The 22,678-nt window shown below is 33.7% G+C and overlaps 1 protein-coding gene across 2 annotated transcripts in view; it reads right to left on the bottom strand.

Annotated features, from left to right (window-relative positions):
* Positions 1–567: 567 nt before the first annotated feature.
* The window catches only part of LOC149261671 (agamous-like MADS-box protein MADS2), a 396,844-nt gene continuing 374,733 nt past the window's right edge, over positions 568–22,678 (bottom strand). For both annotated transcript variants that reach the window (XM_089382179.1, XM_089382185.1), the window contains 3 exons: positions 1,994–2,035; positions 1,718–1,857; positions 568–1,104 (listed from right to left, as the gene is read on the bottom strand). In XM_089382179.1, the coding sequence (XP_089238305.1) occupies positions 996–1,104; positions 1,718–1,857; positions 1,994–2,035 (291 nt within the window). In that variant the 3' untranslated portion in view covers positions 568–995. The remainder of the gene's footprint in view (positions 1,105–1,717; positions 1,858–1,993; positions 2,036–22,678) is intronic.

Here is a 22,678-nt window from a genome sequence, read left to right as displayed (position 1 = left end):
AAGGTTATTATAATCTTGATAAGTGTGAAGCTTGCAATTGAAGTTCATATTTAGAAAATAGTGGAGAATGATACAACAAATCTAGTAGCACTTTATACCATAAAATATTTAAACTAAAGACACTACATGTTACTCTATCCTCTTCCCTTCGTAGCATAGCAATGAGTAGATAATTAATATATAATAACAAAATAAATCATTTGTAACCAAAAAGACTTCTTAAAATTGCTTCAAACATTAATAAAGGAAACTCCACTTATACCAATACTAAAGATTAAAAATATCATTTTGTTTTAACTTGTGTAAACTTGAAAATTAATATTATTAAAATAAAAATAAAAAACATGTAAATCAAGATAAATATAAATAATTTGTGAGCTCAATGAAAAATACTTTCTTTTAAACAATTTTAATTACTTTATTTTAAACTATTCTAAGTACCTTTTTTTTATTGCTATACCAACTTTAGCTAACCTTTTAATTGATGATAATAATTTAAACATATTTATCTAAAAATATCAACTCATAAAAATAAAATTTTAAAATAAATAAAATAATGTTGTGTTAATTAAATAAAATGATTTCTGTATTCAAGCTTTTGTGATCCAGAACGAATTAAGCAAAGTTTTTTGGTAAAAATCATATAAGAGAAAGTTTTGGCCTACGCAACAAGTGTGGCTCATCACCAGATGAATAGGCAGACCATGGCATGCCTCTTCATGTGATCATGATGATGAACCACACTTGTTGATTTGAAACGCGTGGAGCAAAAATTTCTCTAATGTGATTTCTACCAAAAAAAAACCCTTGCTTAAATAAAATGATATTTAATTTTAATAGATACTAATAACCATAATAACCATTAACCATGATGTTCATTTGATATAAATGGATACACTATATTTTATGATGGTTGACAGATGCTTATCAGCATATATCAACTTATTGCAATTGTTCGACTAAATATGCTCTTTACAAATTATAAACGTAGGAGATTAAATTGACGAGTTGTCACCCTCCATCGCAGCAACTATTAGCGGACAGTCGTAATTTCCCGATTGCATATGGCCAGGAATATGGTTTCCAGTAGAGCCAGACGGGCACCTGCTTAATAAAAAAGACCAAAGGTCGTAACGAATCCGAATTCATTCTTGAAGTATCGCAAAAGTTCTCAGTTCACTGGAAGCCAGAAATAGCACTTTAACCCTAATACAGGGTTGTAGTTTTTCGGAACAACTTTCTTATATAAACCAACAGTGCAAAATACGGTTCAAAACGAGCATATAATTCGGAGGAAAACGAGACCATTCGGATGAGGTACGCTAAATGGCAGGGGTGCATTTTTTGGAAACTGAGATCGTTTTCATATTAATGTTCTAAAATCGAATATCAATTACAAAAACAAAAGCAAAATAGCTACATAAAAGAATGACTAATCATTTTCCAAATCCACTTTCCCAACACTCGAATTCGCAAAGGTTAGAACATTGAAAGACCCCAAGATAATCAGAAAATGATTAGCTAAAATCAGAACAAATTTACTGCATCTGGTGTTAGCCTTAAATAATCATGTTTTAGAAACTCAACAGGGATTGATCAATCGTAAATACAACTCCTAAAGAAGTATATCAGAACAGAAGAGAATTGTAGACAGATTACGCCATGTGTGAGTGAGGAGGCAAGAAATCTGAAAGCAAAAGTGAATTGAAAGAATTACCCAATATGTAGAGTCGGTTCGCAATGCCTTGACAGAACGTGAGTGTTATAGTTTCCAGCAGTAGAGTGCCACGAGGCGCCGGATATTGGTATAGGATACTGATCACATGGATATTTTCCTCCCAGTTCGGACAACTGAAGCTGTTGTTTTCCACATCGCCATAGTATGGCGTAGGAACCACATTTCATCATTTGAAGTCTTTGCAAACAAACTATTCCATGATTCATATCTTTGAAAGAACAATGACAATATCGAGGGCCTCAATTTTCCACCTACCTTCTTATGGAGCGACTTCTTTGCTCCCTCCAGTTGTTGTTCCTGCAGGAAATGTCATTCCCCGAACATTGAGAAACTACAGAGCTTCATATAACTAACCAACGACCTCATATTAAATAATCAAACAAGAACTAAAGAAATAGAAATATATAGATTCTGTGTTTAATGCTATTTTAAATTTTTTATTTGAAAATGGATCAGAAATAAAGAAATGAAAATATTATGCAAAAAATTTTGAAATATTTTAAACAGGTGCAAATATATTTCAGATGTGATGATATAAGAGCCCTGTTGTTATTAAATTTTAAAAATATTTTAAACGGGTGGAAATATATTTCACATGTGATGATATAACAGGCCTGTGGTTATTTTTCTCTGCAGTCATTTTCGGCTCGTTTCTCGCTAGGGTGGACCACTTTCTACACATAGCACAGGCTTTTTTGGACTCATCTTGTCGTGAAGGACGAGTGGCTAGACAGCTCTGAGTCTCTCACCATCCGCTATAAAGGTCATCAGATTTGGGCCTTGCCTAGATCGTCTGCTGGTACTTTTGGCCAACCTCTGTGTCTTGTTGGGTATGGGGATTTTTATGTGGGTTGGGAGAGTGTTGGAGAATTTAATTCCAATCACTAGTTAAGTGTTAAAATTGTTCATCCAATGTCTTAGTTCAGTTTCAGTTAGTCCAATTTACTTCAGTTTATTGTTGGTGTCCTCAATGTAATATTATTTTACTGATTAGTAATGTTGAAAACAACAAACTTCCCCAAAGGAGTTTTCAATCTTTATCATGGTACCAGAGTACTAGGTCGCATAAAACTCCAGAAGAGCATCACAAAAAAACGAAAACAAAGGTCGTGAGAGATGGAAGAGAAAATACAAAATCAAATTCAATTCCGTACCGGTAAAAAATAAATACATCAATTACGCATCTCTCCAGAAAGATCACTGCTTCAGTTTTGCATCTCAACCCAAAAGAACTCGGCATATCTCCGCACCCTATGCGATGAGGAGTGCGCAAAACTGCGGAAACGAGGATTTGGCATTTTAATGATCGCAAAACTGAGTAAACTAGGATTCGGCATTTTAAAAAAGGCAGAGGAATTTTCAAAGGTGTCGTAAGTCGTTTTTGTTGAAGAATCAAAGAAAGTCATTTATATGAAAAGTCAAATGGACTAAAATCCCTCCACCTCCACGATAATTCATGAAAATTGTTGCAATGGTTCATTCGTGGTGTTTCATATGGTCATTCGAAATCTGTTTGAAAGGTTTATTCGTGGAAAGGATTTATTTAAAGGATATTTTAAAAGGCCTTGTGAATATTGGGATGCATTATTTTTTTAATGCGAAGTGGGATTGGTATAATACACAAAGGAATAGGGGTTTCGTATTGTATCAACAGATCCTTAAAATTCCCTTCTAGATTTCAAAGAGGGCTTTAAGAGTGTGATTTTTAAATGGCCATACAATTTTTTTTAAGTGGACACTCTCATATTAAAAGAAGCGTTATTCAAATTTAAGTGAGCATTTTCATATTTAAAAAAAAACGGGCGTGTTAAAGTATTTTTGGAAGTATGGCTTTTGTGAGTAATTTACATAAAGATTATATTCAAGATGAATCAATTTGAGATTCTTTAACCACCATTGCTACATGTTGCCATAATGAATGAGAGCCAAAGACATAGACATAGTTGACTGTCTAATTTGTTTGAAGTTGCCACCGTAAAGATGTTTTTATTGCAGTTAATCACTATGTCTATAAGATGATTGGCTTGTTGAGGTGAATTCATCCAACGCTAAAAAAATGGGAAAAGCTAAGAGGCTAAGAAAGTCGAAATAGCAACAAGAGATGTTTGAATTTTTGTTTCTGATGATGAGAAACAACAACTAGAATGAATGAATCAAAGAAAACCAAAGAGGCCTCAGATATCCTTAAGAGGAGTTTTGTGTAAGAGGTAGTATTCAAGTTGAAGATGAAAAGTTTGTTGAATCCCAGTGTGGTTAGCCACAAGTGGATGATGATTTTTATAAAGAAGAAGAGAAGGAGCACATCGATGCTCATCAATCCCATTGTGCACAACCCCAAGTGGATAAAAATTTGGTGATTCCAACAACGAAACTTGTTGATTACAACTTTGTGATTTGAGCAAAAAAGTTTGTTGATGACAATTTGGTAAATCCAACAACAGAACTTGTTGATGACAATTTGGTGAATCCAACAAAAAGCTTGTTGATGACAATGAAGTTTCCATTGGAGTAGCCATGGTTATGGTTAATCTAGCAATTGAATTTGTTGGTATTAAATTTGATGAGGACTTGTTACCTCATGATGTATGGTTGCAGATGATGTAACAAAAACATTATATTGACATGATTCTATTTGCTAAGATAATCCCACTCAAATTTAAAAACCAAGTGGAAGAGACAAAGACAAAGACATACAGAGATATAGGCAAAGGCAAAGAAGGAAGCCCACAAAAAGCAAACAGAGACAAAGGAAGAGGCTGAGAGGGAAGCAAAACAAGAGAAAGCTCTCATTACAGAGCATAAGGTCCACAATAAATCTGGATCTACAAATGTTTTTATACTTGCCATTGATTTGTAATGTGCAGGTAAAATAGCCAATTATAAAAAAGAGTTAAAGTTCCTTGAAGCATGGATTACAACACCATGCCTTGATGAAGTCTGCGTAGAAGTTGCAGAAATGAATGTTGAGGACAACATCGAGGGTGAACAAATTAATGAAAATTTCAAGTATTGTAGTCCTGAAGAAATATTTTTTGTTATAAACTTATGTAGCAACAAATTTATAATGAAGATCACAAAACAAAGATGGCATGTGGCAACAACCCACATACAAGCCAACTTTTGAAGAAGTCTGGAGCATGCTTCGAAAACATGGAACAATGGAAAACCTGCACCAAAAAATGAAGAAACTAATGTTTGAAGGATACAATAAGAAGAAAAATCTGAAACAATTTAGAGGCTACATGATCTAGAAGAAGAGAAGAAGAAAGTAAATCTAGTTGAAGTCTATTTTTTTAAATTGTAAGCCTAGCTGAGGCATAGACTAGCAAGCATCTTAATTAAATTTTTGTGTGGTTGTAATTAAGGGCAAGTGTTGGAGAATCTAATTCCAACCACATCCTAGGTGTCAAAACCATCCATCCAAGTGTCCTATTTCACTTTCAGTTAGTCTAGTTTCATTCACTCTCACTGTAGTCATTTATTGTTGATGTTCCCAATGTAACTTATTTCGTTAATTCTTAATATTGAGAAGATAAATTCTATACTCAACATTTTCTCTTAATTTTTTGTCGGAGATGGTACCAAGTATGCAATTAGGCTTTATCCAGGTGACGTGAAGGATGAATGGGTAAATAAGGAAACAAATATAACATTAAATCAGATTTGAGTTTGGTATAAACAAAAATCTTATATTTATAGCAATGGGATCACAATAAAAGTTAACCATAACAAAGTTCAAGAGATAAGGACTCTTACTCAGTGTCAAATAAATTTTACAGTGGAAATCCACATATTTTAAAATATATCCTTGAAAACGTTCTAGAATATTCATTTCTCTATTATCTTTAACATTCCCCCTTAATGGATAAATGAATTATTTACCATACCGAACTTGATTTCATTTATAGTATATGATCCTCTTGATTAGCAATGTTTATACATGGTCTAACCTAGCATTTTCATCATAGTTTTATGGTGTTGATGTGCATATAAAGGAAGAACCATCCACTAGATTACATGGGTACGTAGCTATTGCAACTACCAAACTACTAGGATGTCCTTCATGTACATGATTCATTCAACCTGCATACTTGTACTTGTGCCTATAAACCCCCCTACATCACCACCACCATCATCATCTTGGATTTTATCAGATTACTTGTAACCATGCTCTAAGTTTTTTCATCTTACCCTCAACCATGCTTTGGGCTTTCTTTGCTAACCCTTAAGCATGGTACAATAATCCCTCTCCACTTCCCTCTCCTAACTGGTTTCTAGATTACCACAAACCTACACTAAAAAGTGGTCTTAATATTACCACGGATTTCACATGGGTACACATGCATTATTAGGCTTACATCACAGCTAACTTAGGTACATACACATTCGATTCATGGAGATACCAAGCAAATATTTTTCAAGGACCTTTAAACTTTCTTACAAACACATGTGACTCACATTACAATACAATATTTGAGTCTATACCACAACACTCAAACTTTTAACATCAATTTTTCCTCCATTCGATTTCAACAAATACTCGATCTAATATCCTTTAATAGCATACTGCCTCCAAAACACTGTCTCTAGTACAATCACCTACTTCACTTGGGATTTCTTCATAATAAAATTTTTTTATTTTCCCTCTTGTACATGCATACTATTGATTATTGATGTTAACATAAAAAGAGATTCATATACTAAGATACATATGTTCTATCTATTCTAATCACCATTTTTTGAGGAATCCTCTTCACCTACATTGTTCATCAACATGTTAAATTTTCTATAATTTTGTCCCTCACATTCTCTAACTTTTGGGTCTCACTTGCTTAAAGTAGTGGAATTATCCAAAAACCTCCATATCAACTCTTTTTTCCTTTAATTTTACTTTCATCACCCTTATTCCAAAATCTAACAAGCCATCTTCCTTTGAAAAATTTAGGTCAACTTCTCTCTACAACTCCATCTACAAAGTCATAGATAAAATCATTTTTGGTTACCTCAAGGACATTCTCTTTGATCACATCTCCCTAGAATAGTTTGGAGTCCTAAGGGGAATACAAGTCGATGATGTAATTGGACTTGTCCAGTGAAGGACCATTATCCATCCATTCAAAGAGTAAAATGTAAGTTATATATAAGGCTTATATCTCAAAGGAATTCTTTTAAGGGAGCTAGTTATACATCCAATTACTTCAAATACATGTACGATTATGTCACGATTTCATGTCCTTGATTATGAGTTGTATTATATTAGCGTCTTTTTCTCTAATAATCAATAGGGATGGAATTCCTTTTTTCGATGTTGAAAGGGGTAATATATGGATTTTGTTTCTCTCTTCTCCTTCTCTTTGTTGTGGTATAAGAACTCAATACATTGATAAAAAACACTTTGGATAAGGAAAACCTAAAAGGCATCTCTATTAGCAAACCCTATCTCATCTCTGACATATATTTTATTGATGACATCCTAGTTTTCTACAAAGGAGACTCAGAATACATTGAACATTTGGAGGCACTTCTGAATATTTTCTACAAATCTTCGAGAATGTGCATAAATAGATCTAGATCCTCCATTTATGTCTAGCTTAGAAAAACATACTCTTCCACCTTCTCTCATTTAAATTGGATGAAATTGGTTCAGGCTTTAAATATTTAGCTTTTATTCTCAAACCAAGTGACTATCAAAAAAATTATTAGTTGTGGGTACATGTGAAAATTGAAAATAAATTTTTTGTGTGGTGCAATGATTGGCCATCCCCAACTTGTATGCTAGATTGAGTAAAAGTTGTGTTTAATTCCAAAAGGTTTCTTTGAAAAAAATAATCAACTCTCTATTCACTTCTTATAAATGATATGTGAAGAAAAAAATTGATTGTTCTTTCCTCTTGAAAAATATTTCCCACTCCAAAATCCTTGGGGGGATGGGGGCTAAAGAATAATTTTATATTCTTAAAATGTGTAGTTGCTAAGAGGGTCTAGAGATTAATTCATGGAAATGATTTATGGGACAAATTTACAATGTCTAAGTACATTCCATAGGACTATCTTATAGATTGAATTCAATATCTTCTTAAAAAGTCACAAAATGGTTCTATTATTTGGAAAGTCAATGGAGATGCTAGATTCTAAAGATTGGTTACACTTACACAACAAAATAGGCATAATCATGCAGCTTAGTGGGGGAAAGATATTTGTACAATCAAATTCCAACAAGGTCAAAGTTTCTCATGTGACACATTCCACATAATAAATCCCCTTTATTGGATATCCTTCAAAATATATCCTTCCATGGTCAAGGTAGGTGTTATCTTTATTGTATATAAGTTGAAAGAACTATTCACCTCCTCCTTGAATTCTCTTTTACAAAACTATTCTAGAAAGAAATCCAATTGATAATCATGATGCCTTGTGTGTGGGATGCAATTTATTTTGATGATGTTTTCCTTTCTTGGATGAACACCAAGCACCTGAAGAAATAATAAGGCTTTTTCTCTCACCATCACTAGGGTCTTATGGATTGGGCAAAATCACATCACTAATCATTTTGCTTCTACATAGTAATGATTCTTATCCAAAGTATCACAATATTGAATGCTTGTCCACAATCTAAGAAAAATATCCCTCTAAAACCTTAAATAGACATACAAATTCATCATGATAAGCCATGATATTTATTCAATGTGGTTTCTCAAAGTGACCCTTCCATTGAGGTGTTAGGGGATCATCTAATGTTCATATTCTCACTTTATCTCCTTTCGTATAAGGTCGACATCAATTACTAATATTTTCATTGACTTAATGGTCTTAACTCTCCTACTAATCCTTTCTAGCTAGAAAAAAAAATAAATTTTAGATTCATATCTCTCGTGATTCAAAATCGATAATAAACTAGATAACATAGTCTTACAAAATCCAAAATTACGTGCTTTCTTGCAAAGCATAAGTCACCCAGAAAAAAAAATAAAAGTAATTACTCATTTAATATTTGGACATGTGTATAGGTAAATGAATCAAAAATTGAACAATCTACAAATAGCTACATTGGTGTTGACATCTAGGAAATCGACAAAAATGTGAAAATTGCTTCATTAGAATATCATGAGTCATGGTTCCAATGAAACTGACATTGGTCACACTTTATGAATGGTTGACATTCAAACCCTATTGCAATTATATTTTTCTTCCTAAATGACAGGAGACAAATTCCTATTAAATGGTTTTTTTTATGAAGATATTTTCACTAAGTTCTTTCTTTGTATGAACTCTATATGTATAACATAAAAAAATTGCATAATCAAATTTAAAAATACAATCTGATAAAAATATAATTAGCAAAAAAACATTAAAAAATGTTAATATACACCATAGTCATATATCAATCACTTCAAAGCTTGAATCCAAGTAAGACATTACAATACTTAACTTCATTGATCATCATTATAATAGATATGTGATTAATATATTGGGTATCATAAACCTATATAATATCATTGCTTCATTAGAATATCATGAGTCATGGTTCCAATGAAACTGACATTGGTCACACTTTATGAATGGTTGACATTCAAACCCTATTGCAATTATATTTTTCTTCCTAAATGACAGGAGACAGATTCCTATTAAATGGTTTTTTTTATGAAGATATTTTCACTAAGTTCTTTCTTTGTATGAACTCTATATGTATAACATAAAAAAATTGCATCATCAAATTTAAAAATACAATCTGATAAAAATATAATTAGCAAAAAAACATTAAAAAATGTTAATATACACCATAGTCATATATCATTCAAAGCTTGAATCCAAGTAAGACATTACAATACTTAACTTCATTGATCATCATTATAATAGATATGTGATTAATATATATCATAAACCTATATATATATATATATATATATATAACCCATTAAAAAATAAAATTATAAAAGTAATGTAAATAAATAGAAAAGCTACATAATGAAAATAGAAATGCTAGGTTGATATCTCTATAACAATGTAGTATTAATAATAAATTCATTTTGACTTTGAAATTAAATTTCATATGTAAAGAAAAATATCAAATTTAAAGAGAAATTTAATCTATGTGATTTTTTAATTTTTATAATAATTGTTTTCTTGTAAACTAAGAATTTGTATTTCATAAGAAAAACAAAGATACAAAGCATTCTTTATAGATCTCACACAACAATTTATAATAGAAACTGAAATATCCCAAAAATCAAATTACAACAAGAGCACAAAGTAGAACGCTTGATCCATTTCATCAAAGAATAGCACCATAGTCCTAATACAATCCATTTCCACAATAAACACATAAAGGATAATTTGAAACTAGGCGCAAAAAAAAACATCTCTTCTTTGATCACAAACCTTTTAAGCCATCAAGTTAAGAGGCCATAGAGTGCATGACCCCTCTCTAATATCTGATTACATGAAAATAAAGCAGAATTCCTAGACAAGACCAAGCCTCATTGACCCAATGAAAACATTCCTACAAGAGAGGATATCATCACAATTCACGTTCAGAACTCAGAGAATAATATGAAAACAAAACCTCATTCCAGGAATTTCAACCATCAAACATATCAACACCTTCCAAATTTAGAACCCAGAGAAACAATAGGAAAAAACAAGCTCATGGTGGGAAAGTCAAGTAGGAAGTCACCAATATGCGCACTAACATATATAAGACCAACCACTAAACATCTTACAAATTCAGAACATAGAGAAAAACCACGAATAAGGAGCCATCAATAAAATCATAGATTCCTCCAAAAATACATGGATCCATATATAATACCAAGTAATCGAGAGTTGTATAAAAAATCATAATAGAGAAACAACTCTCCACATTACAAACCAGAACGCCAACCAAAAATATGTCCTTGAAAACTTTCGCCTAAGCCAAAACATAATGAGGAACCTAGCGAAGAAGCCATACCTTGTTGCTCACATTTGACACTGCTAAAAATTGATAGCTCACCATCTTTATTCATGATTTGGAGAGGATATTGTAGCTAGAGCCTAAGCACTAGAGATTGAAGGATCCATGAGGTCTCTAGAGGTAGAGTAACTCAAAAGAATTCCCTCTACACTCGGCAAATGAGAATCAAGATTATCCAAGCAACCCTTGATTAGGGAGCATACGTTTAATGTCCTTCAGTGAGGACACAAAATTGTAATTTTCCACCTTCTTGTCTTTGAATACTAACCATAATAAGGTTGACGCTTTATGATGTAAAGAAAGAGTATTTAGAAAGTATAGCTTCCTACTCCTATATTTTTTAGGATCAAGCACACACTTCCCATCTTCACCAATCAATTCAAAATCTGAATGGAATGGGAAATCCCATCCATATTGACTTTCCAACGCTTGAATTTATTTCCTCACATATGAAGGGACTGCATTAAAGAAAATAACCACTAAATCATATGAAAAGGATGAACCCTCTTTTTCCACAAACTATAATTTCCTCCTCCACCGCTAATGCTACTCATTCTCTGTCTAGGAGGCATTAGTACCATAGAAATGAAAAAATTAGAACAACTACTAAATGTTTCATGTCTGATAAAAAAGAAAGAAGAAGGATTAGACACAATACCTTGATAATCATATTTAAAAACCACTATGTCATTACCCAATTTCCAAACTATTGGTTCAAAATCCATAAAATTATCAAACTCCCCACAGTTCAGAACCATGACACACAAGAGTCGATAATTCCTTAAAATAATGTGAGACTCCCCTATGATCTTACTTAACACAGAAATGAAGATGCAAAGAATGGTAAGCGTAGTTATATAAACTAGAAAAATACCCAGAAAATTTTGACAATATCTCAACAGGACCTTACTCGATACTAAAAACACTTTATAGTTCAATACCTTACAAGGGTTATGACTCAGAGTCTCCCAAAAAACATTAAACACAACCAAGGACTTAACTAACCATAACAAAACAAGTAGACATAGATGTTGAGCTAACCAACTACATAAATGACACAAAACCAAAAAATGGAAGATTGCATAAGAAATAGGAAATGTCTTTCTCTCTAGCACAAAAATAATACTTTGGTTGCACAATTGAAAGCCATTTCCAACAACAATACAAATCTTCACAAAATTTTCTTCGTACCTTGTTAGATTATAAACCATCAAGATAATTATAAAGAAACAAATGGAGGTAAAGGGCCTACCCTCACCTCCACTTACACTTGCCTCTTTTGACTCAAAAACCAAGCTAGGAAATGCCATTTAAAGAAAGTGACTCCACCTATAACCCTTTGTGCTTCCACAAGTTGGTTCTTGCCATGACCTTCACCTCTTAAATGAGAAGTACACTTAGGAGGTGGCGGGCACAACCTCCTTTGAGTCCATAAAATTAGAAATAGCACCCCGATCGAGGTCTTCCATATCTTTCTCTAGCAAACATTGAAGAGACTTTATTCCTTCCATCTAAAAAGAGAAAGGTCAACTCACATTCAACTCGCTATCTCAAGACTAACAAACAAAATTTTCCATGAAATCAAGAATTGTGTTGCTCAATATATTCGAGGGAAGGACTATTACATATTCCATATTTATAAGTAACACATGAATTCTTACAACTATACACTCCATCCAACAACCCTTTGCTAATTTACCTAGGGGTTGGCCATTGATATTTTGTTGGACACAATGAATAGCAATCTGAGAATCCTTTTCAACCTATAATAATCGATAACCCTCTCGAATGGATATTTGAAGACCTTTTTCTAACACCAAAAACTTGCCATGTTATTAATAATCAATCGACAATGTTGCACAAATACTCTCATAGTTGAAGAATTACAATCCCTTAACACACCTCCAAAACTAGCAATTTGAGTATTTCCCTTCAATAATACATCAAAGTTTAGTTTAACAAAGCCTCTCAGAGGAGGAGAGAAAACACTTTTGATTTGTTATTCAAATCCTTAAATAAATTCTCTTGGGTGGAGCTCACCTTCTGTTCTAGCTCCAATTTCATTAGAATCTCTGCCTGAACATTGTCTACATTCCAATTTTCCATTGAGTAAGAGACTGCTAATAATGTTTCTCATATGTGTTGTATGATTGGGGGGAGCTGACCTATTTTTCTAGCTCCAGTTTCTTCAGAATCCTTGCCTCAACATTGCCTACCTTCAAATTTTCCACTAACCAAGAGACTGCTAATAATGTTTCTCTTATGTCCTGTATGATCACTTCTTCAATTACTGCTACATTCCTTCTTTTATCCTTAAATATTATAGCATTTATCTCCTTCCACATCTTTTGCCAAATTAATTATTTCTCTATATTTGAGTGACCTGCATGAAGGGAATATGTTTCTTTCATAGCTCACATGCCAATAGGTGTCAAGCCCCATCATATCTTATCTAGGTCTAATAAATTCTTATCTTTCTTTCCACCAATTCCTACATTAGACTTTTCCATGGAAACTCTTGGGATGATGGGGGCTAATACTCTTTGAACTTCCACAAATGTCATAGCATTGAATCCTACCATATCTTCCAATAATTCATAACCTTCATAGCTACGAAAGAAGTTGTAAACATTTTTATAGTTCTAATTTATTCCCTCTTAGACATACATGGGAGTTACTAGTATCATCCCAAAACAATGTGTATTCTCCCATTTTCACCTCCCAAAAAACATATTTTTTCAATACATCACAATTTTCTTGAGCCCACATCCATAGAACTAAACCTAATAATTTCAAGATACATATGAACCTCTCCTCCTGGGACATGAGAGGGGCATATTTCTTCATCCATATATGTTTCCATAGTTCATCTCTCCCTAACACCCATCTCCACCATAACTTATCCCCTAGGGTGGTACTTAAAGTGTTTTTATCACGCAGGCCCAAACCCCAGCCAACTTTGGAAAGCATAGGGTATCCTATGCCACTAGTGACGAATTCCTCACCTTGTTACACCCATTCCACAAGAAGTATCTCCACTTGGAAATAAAATCCTTCGAAATATATTTTTTTGCAGAAATGAATCACAACTAATATAACAATATGGCCTGAAGCACTAATTAGTGAGTGTTAATCTCCCTACCAAATTCATAGCCCAAAATGTCTAGTTATTAATTCTATTGATGAGATTTTTCAGAAGGTATTTCCAACAAGAAATTATTTTTGAATTTACAACTAATGGAACCCCCATGTACTTAGATGGGAGGCAAGTTATTTGAAACTCCAACACTTGCTCCAAATGACACTAAACTGATTATTTATAGTTGAAAAGGAATATATTTGTTTTCTCATTATTAATAAGCATACTTCAAGATCCCATAAAATTTTAAAGAAGTGCATGAACTACATTCACTTCTTTGATGCTAGGATGGCTAAATAAAAAAATATCATCAATTAATTATTAGTGAGTCATAGGAAGGCCTTCATGAAATATTGGCAACCCTCTCATCAAACCTCTAGAAAAACAATCCTTGAAGAATTGTCCCAATCCCTCCATAGCCAATTATACGAGAAAGGGGACAATGGATCACCCTTCATGAGCCCACGTGACAAATTAAATTTATGGAAGGAGATCCATTGCTAAATATAGTAAATAAGGGTGTAGATATGAGAGATATCACCCAATAATTCCTTTACCAGAAGAATCCAAAGGCATCAAGGACCTACAAGAAATAATCCAAACTAATGCTATCATAAGCCTTGCATATATTTATCTTTATCATCATACCTAGCTTATTTTGAGTTTTTAGTGAGTGGATGATCTCATGGGTTGTGATAATTCCATCTGATATCTAACAACCCTCCACAAATATTGTTTTTTCAGTATAAATAAGAACCCTCAATAATGGTTTTAGCTAATTAACAACAACCATAGTAATTACCTTGTAAATTAAACTACATAATGAAATGGGTCTAAACTCACAAGGGTCTTCATATTTTCCATCCTTAGGGATTAAAGAGATAAAGGTGGCATTCAAGCCTCGCCACATCAACTGAATATTTCTAGATTCCTCCACCACCTGATGAATCCCAACACCTAGAAAACTATAACAAACATGGAAAAATTTGTGGTGTAATCATCTAGGCTACACACTTTGTTTTGAGGCATGATCATTGATGACCTCTATTATTGCAACAAGGATGTTGCAACTCCTAGCGCTACTAGTGTTAATTTATCAATCTATGGTTCATACAATGTTTAAGAGGTTAAATATTGTATACACCGTAAGCTAGGCTCTACTCAAGTTCCTTCTAATCCAATCAACCGAACCAATGTGTAAAAATACCATTATACAAACTAAATCCATACTTTGCACGAATGAAAGGATGATGCAGAAAGGAAATCCTAACCTAGTTGCAAGAATGAAAATGTTACACCAAAAGTAAAATCTAATCTATTTGCAAGAAATGGAAATGTTTCACAAAAGTAAGTAGTAATCTACTTGTAGAAAATGTGAAGGCTAATCTACTTGTTGGAAATGTAAATGTTTATCTACTTGCAGGAAATGTGAATGCTAATCTACCTGTAGGAATGGAAACCTAATTTAATTGTAGAAATAGAAATACTTGAAATAAAAGCTTTAACCTATTGCATAAAGCCAAAGACAAGGAAAGCAAACCTATTCTAATTGCATAAAATAAATGACATAACACAACTCCAAATCACTATATTCAAAGGAGATTAATCATCCTAAAACGTAATCATGTAAACCATTCATGTATCCTTCAATTCGTGAACTTTTTTTCTAACCCTAATTTCATAAATGTATTGCAGCGGTGAAAAGAGAAATCCTATGTTTTATTTGTTTTCCTCAAACTTGGTTTTTAATCATCTTAAAAAGTAATGATGTAAAGCATCCATGTATCATTCAATTCATGAACTTGTTTACTAACACTAATTGCATAAATTTATTATAATGGTGAAAATACAAATCTTGTTTTTTATTTTTTATCATCAAACTTGGTTTTATAGCGTAAGGTTCATTGCATACGGTCAAAATTTAGAAATCAAGCTTAGAGGGAAAATATGGTAGATTTTTCCCTATTTTGCTACATAATTGAATCTGAGAGCTTTTTGAGGGCTTAGAAAGTGGTTTTAAGGTGAGGAATAATAGTGGAAGGAAGAAGGTTGTATGAGGTCCTTTCCAACCTTAGTACCCCTTAGGGGCCCCTCTTGCGCAAGGCGAAATGCACATGGTGGCATTAAGAAAAGTTGAAATGAACTCACAATGATTAGTGTCTTTGAATAAGGTCTCAAGGGAGGAAGGAGGGTGTTGATAGTAGGGTCAAAATTGGGAATGGTATTTTTATTGCCTGTAATCCAATAGCATGACCTATACACCAAAAATATTACGCAACCTTGCAAAACATCTAAATCATGCTAACAATGTCAATTCCAGAAAATTAAACTAGAAGAGAAAGGATGAGTTGAATTTTATTCAAGATCTTCCTAACACATGAAAAATGGAACATATATTCTTATACTTTCCAATCAGGGGATTAAAACCACATTTTCCAAGAGAGGTGATTGATGAATTAGCAAAGGAAACTTTTTATATAAACAAAACATGCAATAAAAGGAAATATTGCTAATCTACATACAAAAAGAAAGATGCATAATAAAATACACAAATGAGAGAGACTAGATCCTTTGGGATGGGACCTAACCAAAGAGGACTCGATCCTCTTAAAAAAAATCAAATTTAATATGAAAATATGCTCTTCATTTATATAAAACAGTTCTCAAGTACATTATATGAAAGCTAAAAATGACAAGTACAACCTCTTAGACTAAACAATCACTATTCTTCTTTAAAATTTCAAATCCTTCTAGACCCTTGGGATCCCTTATTTATACAAAAGTGGATCAGGGGGAAAGCTCCTTGTAAGGAAGGCTACTTCCCTCCAAAATCCCAAGAAAGGTGGATCTAGCTCCCTTTGATCCTCATAGTCCTTGAGTGGATCAGTTGTTCAAGAGATCCTCAAACTCTAATTGAGTAGACAGGGGGAGAAAGTCAAGTCATAGGTGATTAAATGAAAGGGAAAATCCTCCTACATCTCCTTCAACTTCTGTCAACATATCTCTACGTAATAAATTCACCCTTTTCTTACACCTTAATCATGTTAGGCCACAAGATATAACAAACATCCTTTAATCTTCCTAATTAAACAGATTATAGTCAAAAAGGTGTTATCAAATTCAAGGAAAGAGGTAAATATATGGTAAAGGATTCCTAGATGGCACTGATTATATACCTATTAGTGAGGTCCATCAACCATTATCACTTCCCCAACTTCTTGGAGTGTGATCAACCTCATCAAGGCTTCATTTTTATCCTTTCTAACAAGACTTGGATACATGACCCCACCTTGGTAATAGTTGGTTTCCTATTAAGAGGGGGGTTTAGAAAGAAAATACATTCTATAAGTGATCAATTATACTTCAATTTAATTATGTTGAATTTTCCTAAAGCCATCTCTACTTGTGATTTAAATTTTTTTATGGAAGTGTTCGTGCTTTATCATGGATTTGTTGAAAAAATTGGATTTCTTCTCATCCCCCCTTAATCATAAAACTCCCATTTTTTTCGTCCAAAGCGTCTCTTCTTGCTACCTTCTCTATTCTAACTTATTCAATATGACTCTTTCTTCCAACCCTAGGCCTATAGTGCGACCTTATACCATCATTCTCTACTAAATCTCTTGCATCTGATGTTCCAACAATTGTCTCTCCTTGAAACTATATCTAAAATATTTCTTTCTCTAAAGATTGATCTTAGATTCCAACTATTTTAGTATTAACTTGAAGGTATGAATATTTTTCCTTCCCTTCACTTTAATTTAACCCCACCATTCTCTAGTTTTCTCCAAAACATTAGGGCTTCCAGCAAGGAACTTTTGAAGTGGAAAGGTCTATTTGCGGGGCTTCTTTTAGGTTAATCTCCAACCTCACAAACCAATAGTTTGAGCTAAGGCAAGGAAGAATGAGCGCTTCTAGAAAAATGTCCCTATTAATAACTTCCTTGGAAGTCAAGAAATGATAAATTTATCTTACCACTTGATGTCCCCCACCCCCCCACCTTCCATTATTCCAAGTAAAAATACTATTCAATGTTTGGATGTCCACTATCTTTAAATTATCAATAATCTCCATAAATGAGTAAGGTTTTGAATCCAATATTCAAACCCCACCCTTCTTCTCATCCAAATGATTTATAAGGTTTAAATCACCCCAAAAATATGGACATCATCTTGAATGAGACTTCTATATGCCTCAAGTTTTTACATAATTCCAGCTTCTCCCCTCCCACATGGGAACCATAAATTTCCATCAAAATCATTGTTTTCTTCGAACCAAGACATCAAAATAATCCTGTCAAAATTCAAGGGTTGCTCATATAGTGTTGGGAAATTACTTCTTGTTTATTCTATAAAATTGCTAAACCACCTGCATTAGCTCGAGCATCAATAGCCAACACTTCACATCCACTCAAGCATTTGATGATTATTTCTCGTAATTTTCACATTGAAACATTGGTTTCTTATAAAATAACCAAGTTTATCTTTTTAGACTTTATCTACTCCATCAAATACATTTTCTCATGCTTACTATTGATACACAAAATGTTCCACTTTAAAATTTTCATTGAGATAGATTTTGGGAAGAATGAAAGAAGTTTGAGATCAATGTTACTTGCCCAAAGTTTATTAATTGTTGACTAATGTTATAGAGGATTTCATGTGTCATTTTGCTACATTTCTGTTTAACATCTTTCACTAGAAAATATTTACCTTTATCCTTTGAAAGTAGTAAATATCTAGTGTCGCTACTCCATGCCATGTGTGGTTCCCTTTTATTTTTCTAATGTAGAAATGCCTCTCTGTAAAGTTCCCTTTGATCCTTCAGAAATTCTAAAAGATATGGCATCACCTAGAAATTAATGATGTTAGCGAAATATCATTCCTCCTCTTCAAGAGTATCCAAGTTCTCCTTCATTAACAATATAGCTTCACTTATCCTTGCAATGCCTAAGAAATCCTCCGTCTTCATCTACTCATCCAACAATTTCTTCTTTTGAGTGTGTTTGTACCTAAGGGCCTCCAACACTATGTTAATCATAATAATATCATCACGAAGAGAGATATCCTCCTCCATACAATTTAGAACCACAAATGCATTATTTTCATCTACTTTCTTCTAGGGATGAGAGAACTTTTTCCCTCTAGTATTCTGATGCTTATGTGTGACTTTAGTAAAGCCCTCATTCAATGTTACCAACCCTAAAAAATATTATTCCTTCTTCCTAATAATATAATCTCTAAAAAAATGATTGTACTCATTAGAGTGATAACACCGAAACAGTACACACTCATAGTCTAATTGTTGGGACTAAACCTGCCCTTGATGCTCTAAGTCAATTGACTTCGGTAAAGGCTAAGAAATGTTTATGTAAATACAATGCCTCATTTAAGAAATGTTTCTGCCTCTTTTGGCGACCACTGAAACCTTCAATAGTACTCCAAATACCCTCCAAGATTAGTAGAATCCAAAACTCCACTGGAAGGGAATAGAGTCAGACACATACAGGTGCTACCAAAAATTGTTCCCTGTCTACATTAAATAATTCTTCCCAATGTCGCATATACAACCCTGCATTATTAAAAGAATATGGACCTTCCTCAAAAAAGCTATTCTTATCCTCGAAGCTAAAGAAAATAACTATGCAAAAAATAAATTGCACTAATTTTAAATCCACTTCTTCCTTGGGATGTCATTTCTATTGTATCCACCTTTCTAAATATTTTTTATATTGGTCATCCTCACATAAATTTGCCTATGAAAGCATGGTATTTCATTTTCTTAAGATGTTCCTCCAAAATTTTTAGAGGGATGATGAGTTTTGGGTTTCTAGTCACATCTGGTAAACATTTTCCTCGAAGACTGACTTGCCATTGTGCCCCTATAATTCGAATTCCTTTAGAACTCCCATTGGATCCATGTTTGCCCAAATTTTCATCACCTCTTTCCATATTCGCCGACAAAACATTTTTAAAAGAGGGGCACCCAACCCCCTACTATGGGGAGTTCATTTTGGTCACTCAACACTTGTAGGAAATGCAACCTGACCTAAGAATGCTACCCAAAATTAAATGAAAATTTACAAACCCTAACACTAACCGCTGCAACCTACACATTCGATGAGGATTAAACGATTTAATTATTATAACAACTTAATATTAATATTAAATTCATTTTAATTTTATATTCATGTGTAAATAAAATTATGAAATTTAAATAGTAATGCAATCTATGCAATTTTTATACTTCCTTAAACATGAACATAAATACTCCCAAGATGGGGTGACCAGAAGTGTGGGGGGGGCAAAGGAGGTGGAAGGGCATGATATGATTTTCCCCCATTCCCAATAGATTGGATTATATGGAAACATACCCCCTCCACATGTAATTATTATGAAAATACCATTAACTTCACCAACCTTAGACCAGATGAAAGGTTTGCGAAGGATTGAGCGAGGTGGATCACAATGTACGAGGGAAAATGGAATCAACGTCAAACATTCTTGCAATTTTATTATTGACTTGATGTTCATACTCAGAGAGAGGTGGTGATAAATTGGGGTGTTTTTCGGCCAAAGGTGGATAACGAATCATCGTGGGGATAGAATCAAATAGACCGAAGGAAAATTATAGAGGGTGGAGAACTTCAGAACCAAAGGGCATTTTTTTAAACAAGAAGAACATGTGTACATTTTTTGGTGGCCCTATCATAGTAACCCTCCATATTTATGAGCTAATAAGTTATCTAAATTTAGGGTTATACAATTTGTAGTTGAACGAACGAGTCTTGAAATAGAAATTTCCTAATCACCTCACGAAACTACGGGAATTCCTCCTTCAACTCCATCCATATAACTTCTTTTTAGAAAATAAATATGGTTATGTAGGTTTTGTGTGGATTTCTTCTTTTCCCAATTCTATTTGGGGAATTATGCCTTCCTAATTGCGTTACTAGGCAAACCTAGGAATGTCGTACTAGTTGTTTATTTGTTAATAATTTGGAAGGGGAGCCAAGTAAGGGATCTGAAGGACAAAGTGTTTGGTTGTGATTCATTGGATAATGGAAGCAACAGGTTGTGGTTGGTCTAGTATGGATGATAATTTTAGGGTTGCGTGAGGATACTGGATTTCAGGGGGAATTAGGATATTGTTGGAAATGTTTCCAAGATCTCATGGAGCTGGGTGTGGTATGGAAAGTGGAAGAATGGATGCTCAGGTGTAGTACTAAGGTTTATTTTGTACTTAATGTTTATAGTGCTCATTTCTCTTTGGGTGGGTTAGCAGCAGGAGTCGCTCCTATCGTTTCGAAACTTATTGGATAGGTAGGATATTTTTTTGTCACGACTAGGCAGAGTATTTTCCGCTTGAATTACATAAGACATTTTAGAATAAATAGATAGAAACTAAACATTTGGAAGCTAGCTACTACAAGCAAGTGAAATATTTATCAACTAGTGTTGGGTACTCGAAACCACGTACTCCTTTTGCTAGGCAAGGTACTATAAAACCTTGCCTATAGGATATACATGAATTTCATTTTTTTGGATATCCTATAGGCAAGGTTTTATAGTAGGAGTGGAACCTTAGTAGTAGAATAAAGTTTTAAACTCCTTGTATAGTCCCTAGGTTTCCAATCTAAATGTCTAGAAAAATGGGTCGAGTAGGGGGAGGAGAATCCTATTATGAGGAGACAATTAATAGAGGTTACTATTAATTACATAACAAAGAGGCAGATTTTATGGCTTAATATAGGGAGCGGATCTCTATGCACATGTAGGAAGAGTTGACCAGATTTGAAAGGGAATCCTCATCACAAAAAACAATTGAAACCTTGAAGTTGTTAGTGCCGAAATCTACCTCAGGCTGAACAAAGGTAGGTTTAGGGTAACATCAAACCATGCTCAACCTGGTAGCTAGCCCTACCAGGTCAGGAGAAGGCTCTCTCCTTGTCAATCTCAATTAGAATATGGAAAATAGGGCTTCAGATGACTGCAAATAAATGTTGATTTTAGGCTAGGTATATTAGGTCAGAGGATTTTGTTTGATTTTGATGTTTTGGTTGCTGGATCAATTGGAGAAGGTAGTTTTGGGTCCGAGAAATCAACTCAGATTTGCAGGAGTTTCTATGGGGTGAGGTAGGCAAGTGTTTTGGCACATTGAATTGGATGTGATGGTAAGTCTAAGACCAATGAGGAGTTGGAGAGGGCATGCAAGGTTCATGAGTCCTCTTCAAACAACAGAAAACATTAAAAACTAAATGTATCCTCAAGGCGGAGCACTGAATATCAATGGATTCCACGTATTTATCTTGATTCATTTAGTTATGAAGAAAGAAATAGATGCTGGAACATATACACATAAGAGAAACTAAATAATAGAGGAATAAACAATGTCAAGATACATTACCACAAGAATCCCACAAAATGCTACAAAACCCTAGTTCATTTCCTTGCCAAACTGTAGAAGTGATTTACAATAAAGCTCAATGCATCCACAAGAGTCCAACCTTTACAAATGACTAAGAAAGTACATAATATAGGCATCAAACCACCTATTCTAGCGATTGGGGGTCCAATCCATGAGTCAAGGAGCTATTTCAACAACATCTAAACTAGGAACTAGAAAATAGGCAATGGAACATCTTGCCTCTAAAACTATGGAAACCGATCCGTTCAACCTCAAACCACCTCTAACTGATGTATCTACCCCCTCAAGTCATTTTTCATCAAATTTACATCATATTACATCATTTACCATCACAAATTTACTAAGGAGAATAGAGAAAGTCAACTGATAGTCAAACTGGGTGAAATTATGAGTTTTTAGGCAAAATTGGCAAAAGTTTGCT

This window comes from Pinus tabuliformis, chromosome 6 (genome assembly GCF_031772625.1).
Source record: "Pinus tabuliformis cultivar Carrire ecotype Pingquan chromosome 6, CPIR1, whole genome shotgun sequence".
Lineage (NCBI taxonomy): Eukaryota > Viridiplantae > Streptophyta > Pinopsida > Pinales > Pinaceae > Pinus > Pinus tabuliformis.
Note: the sequence above shows the minus strand (reverse complement) of the source record. Positions and strands in the feature narration are given on the sequence as shown.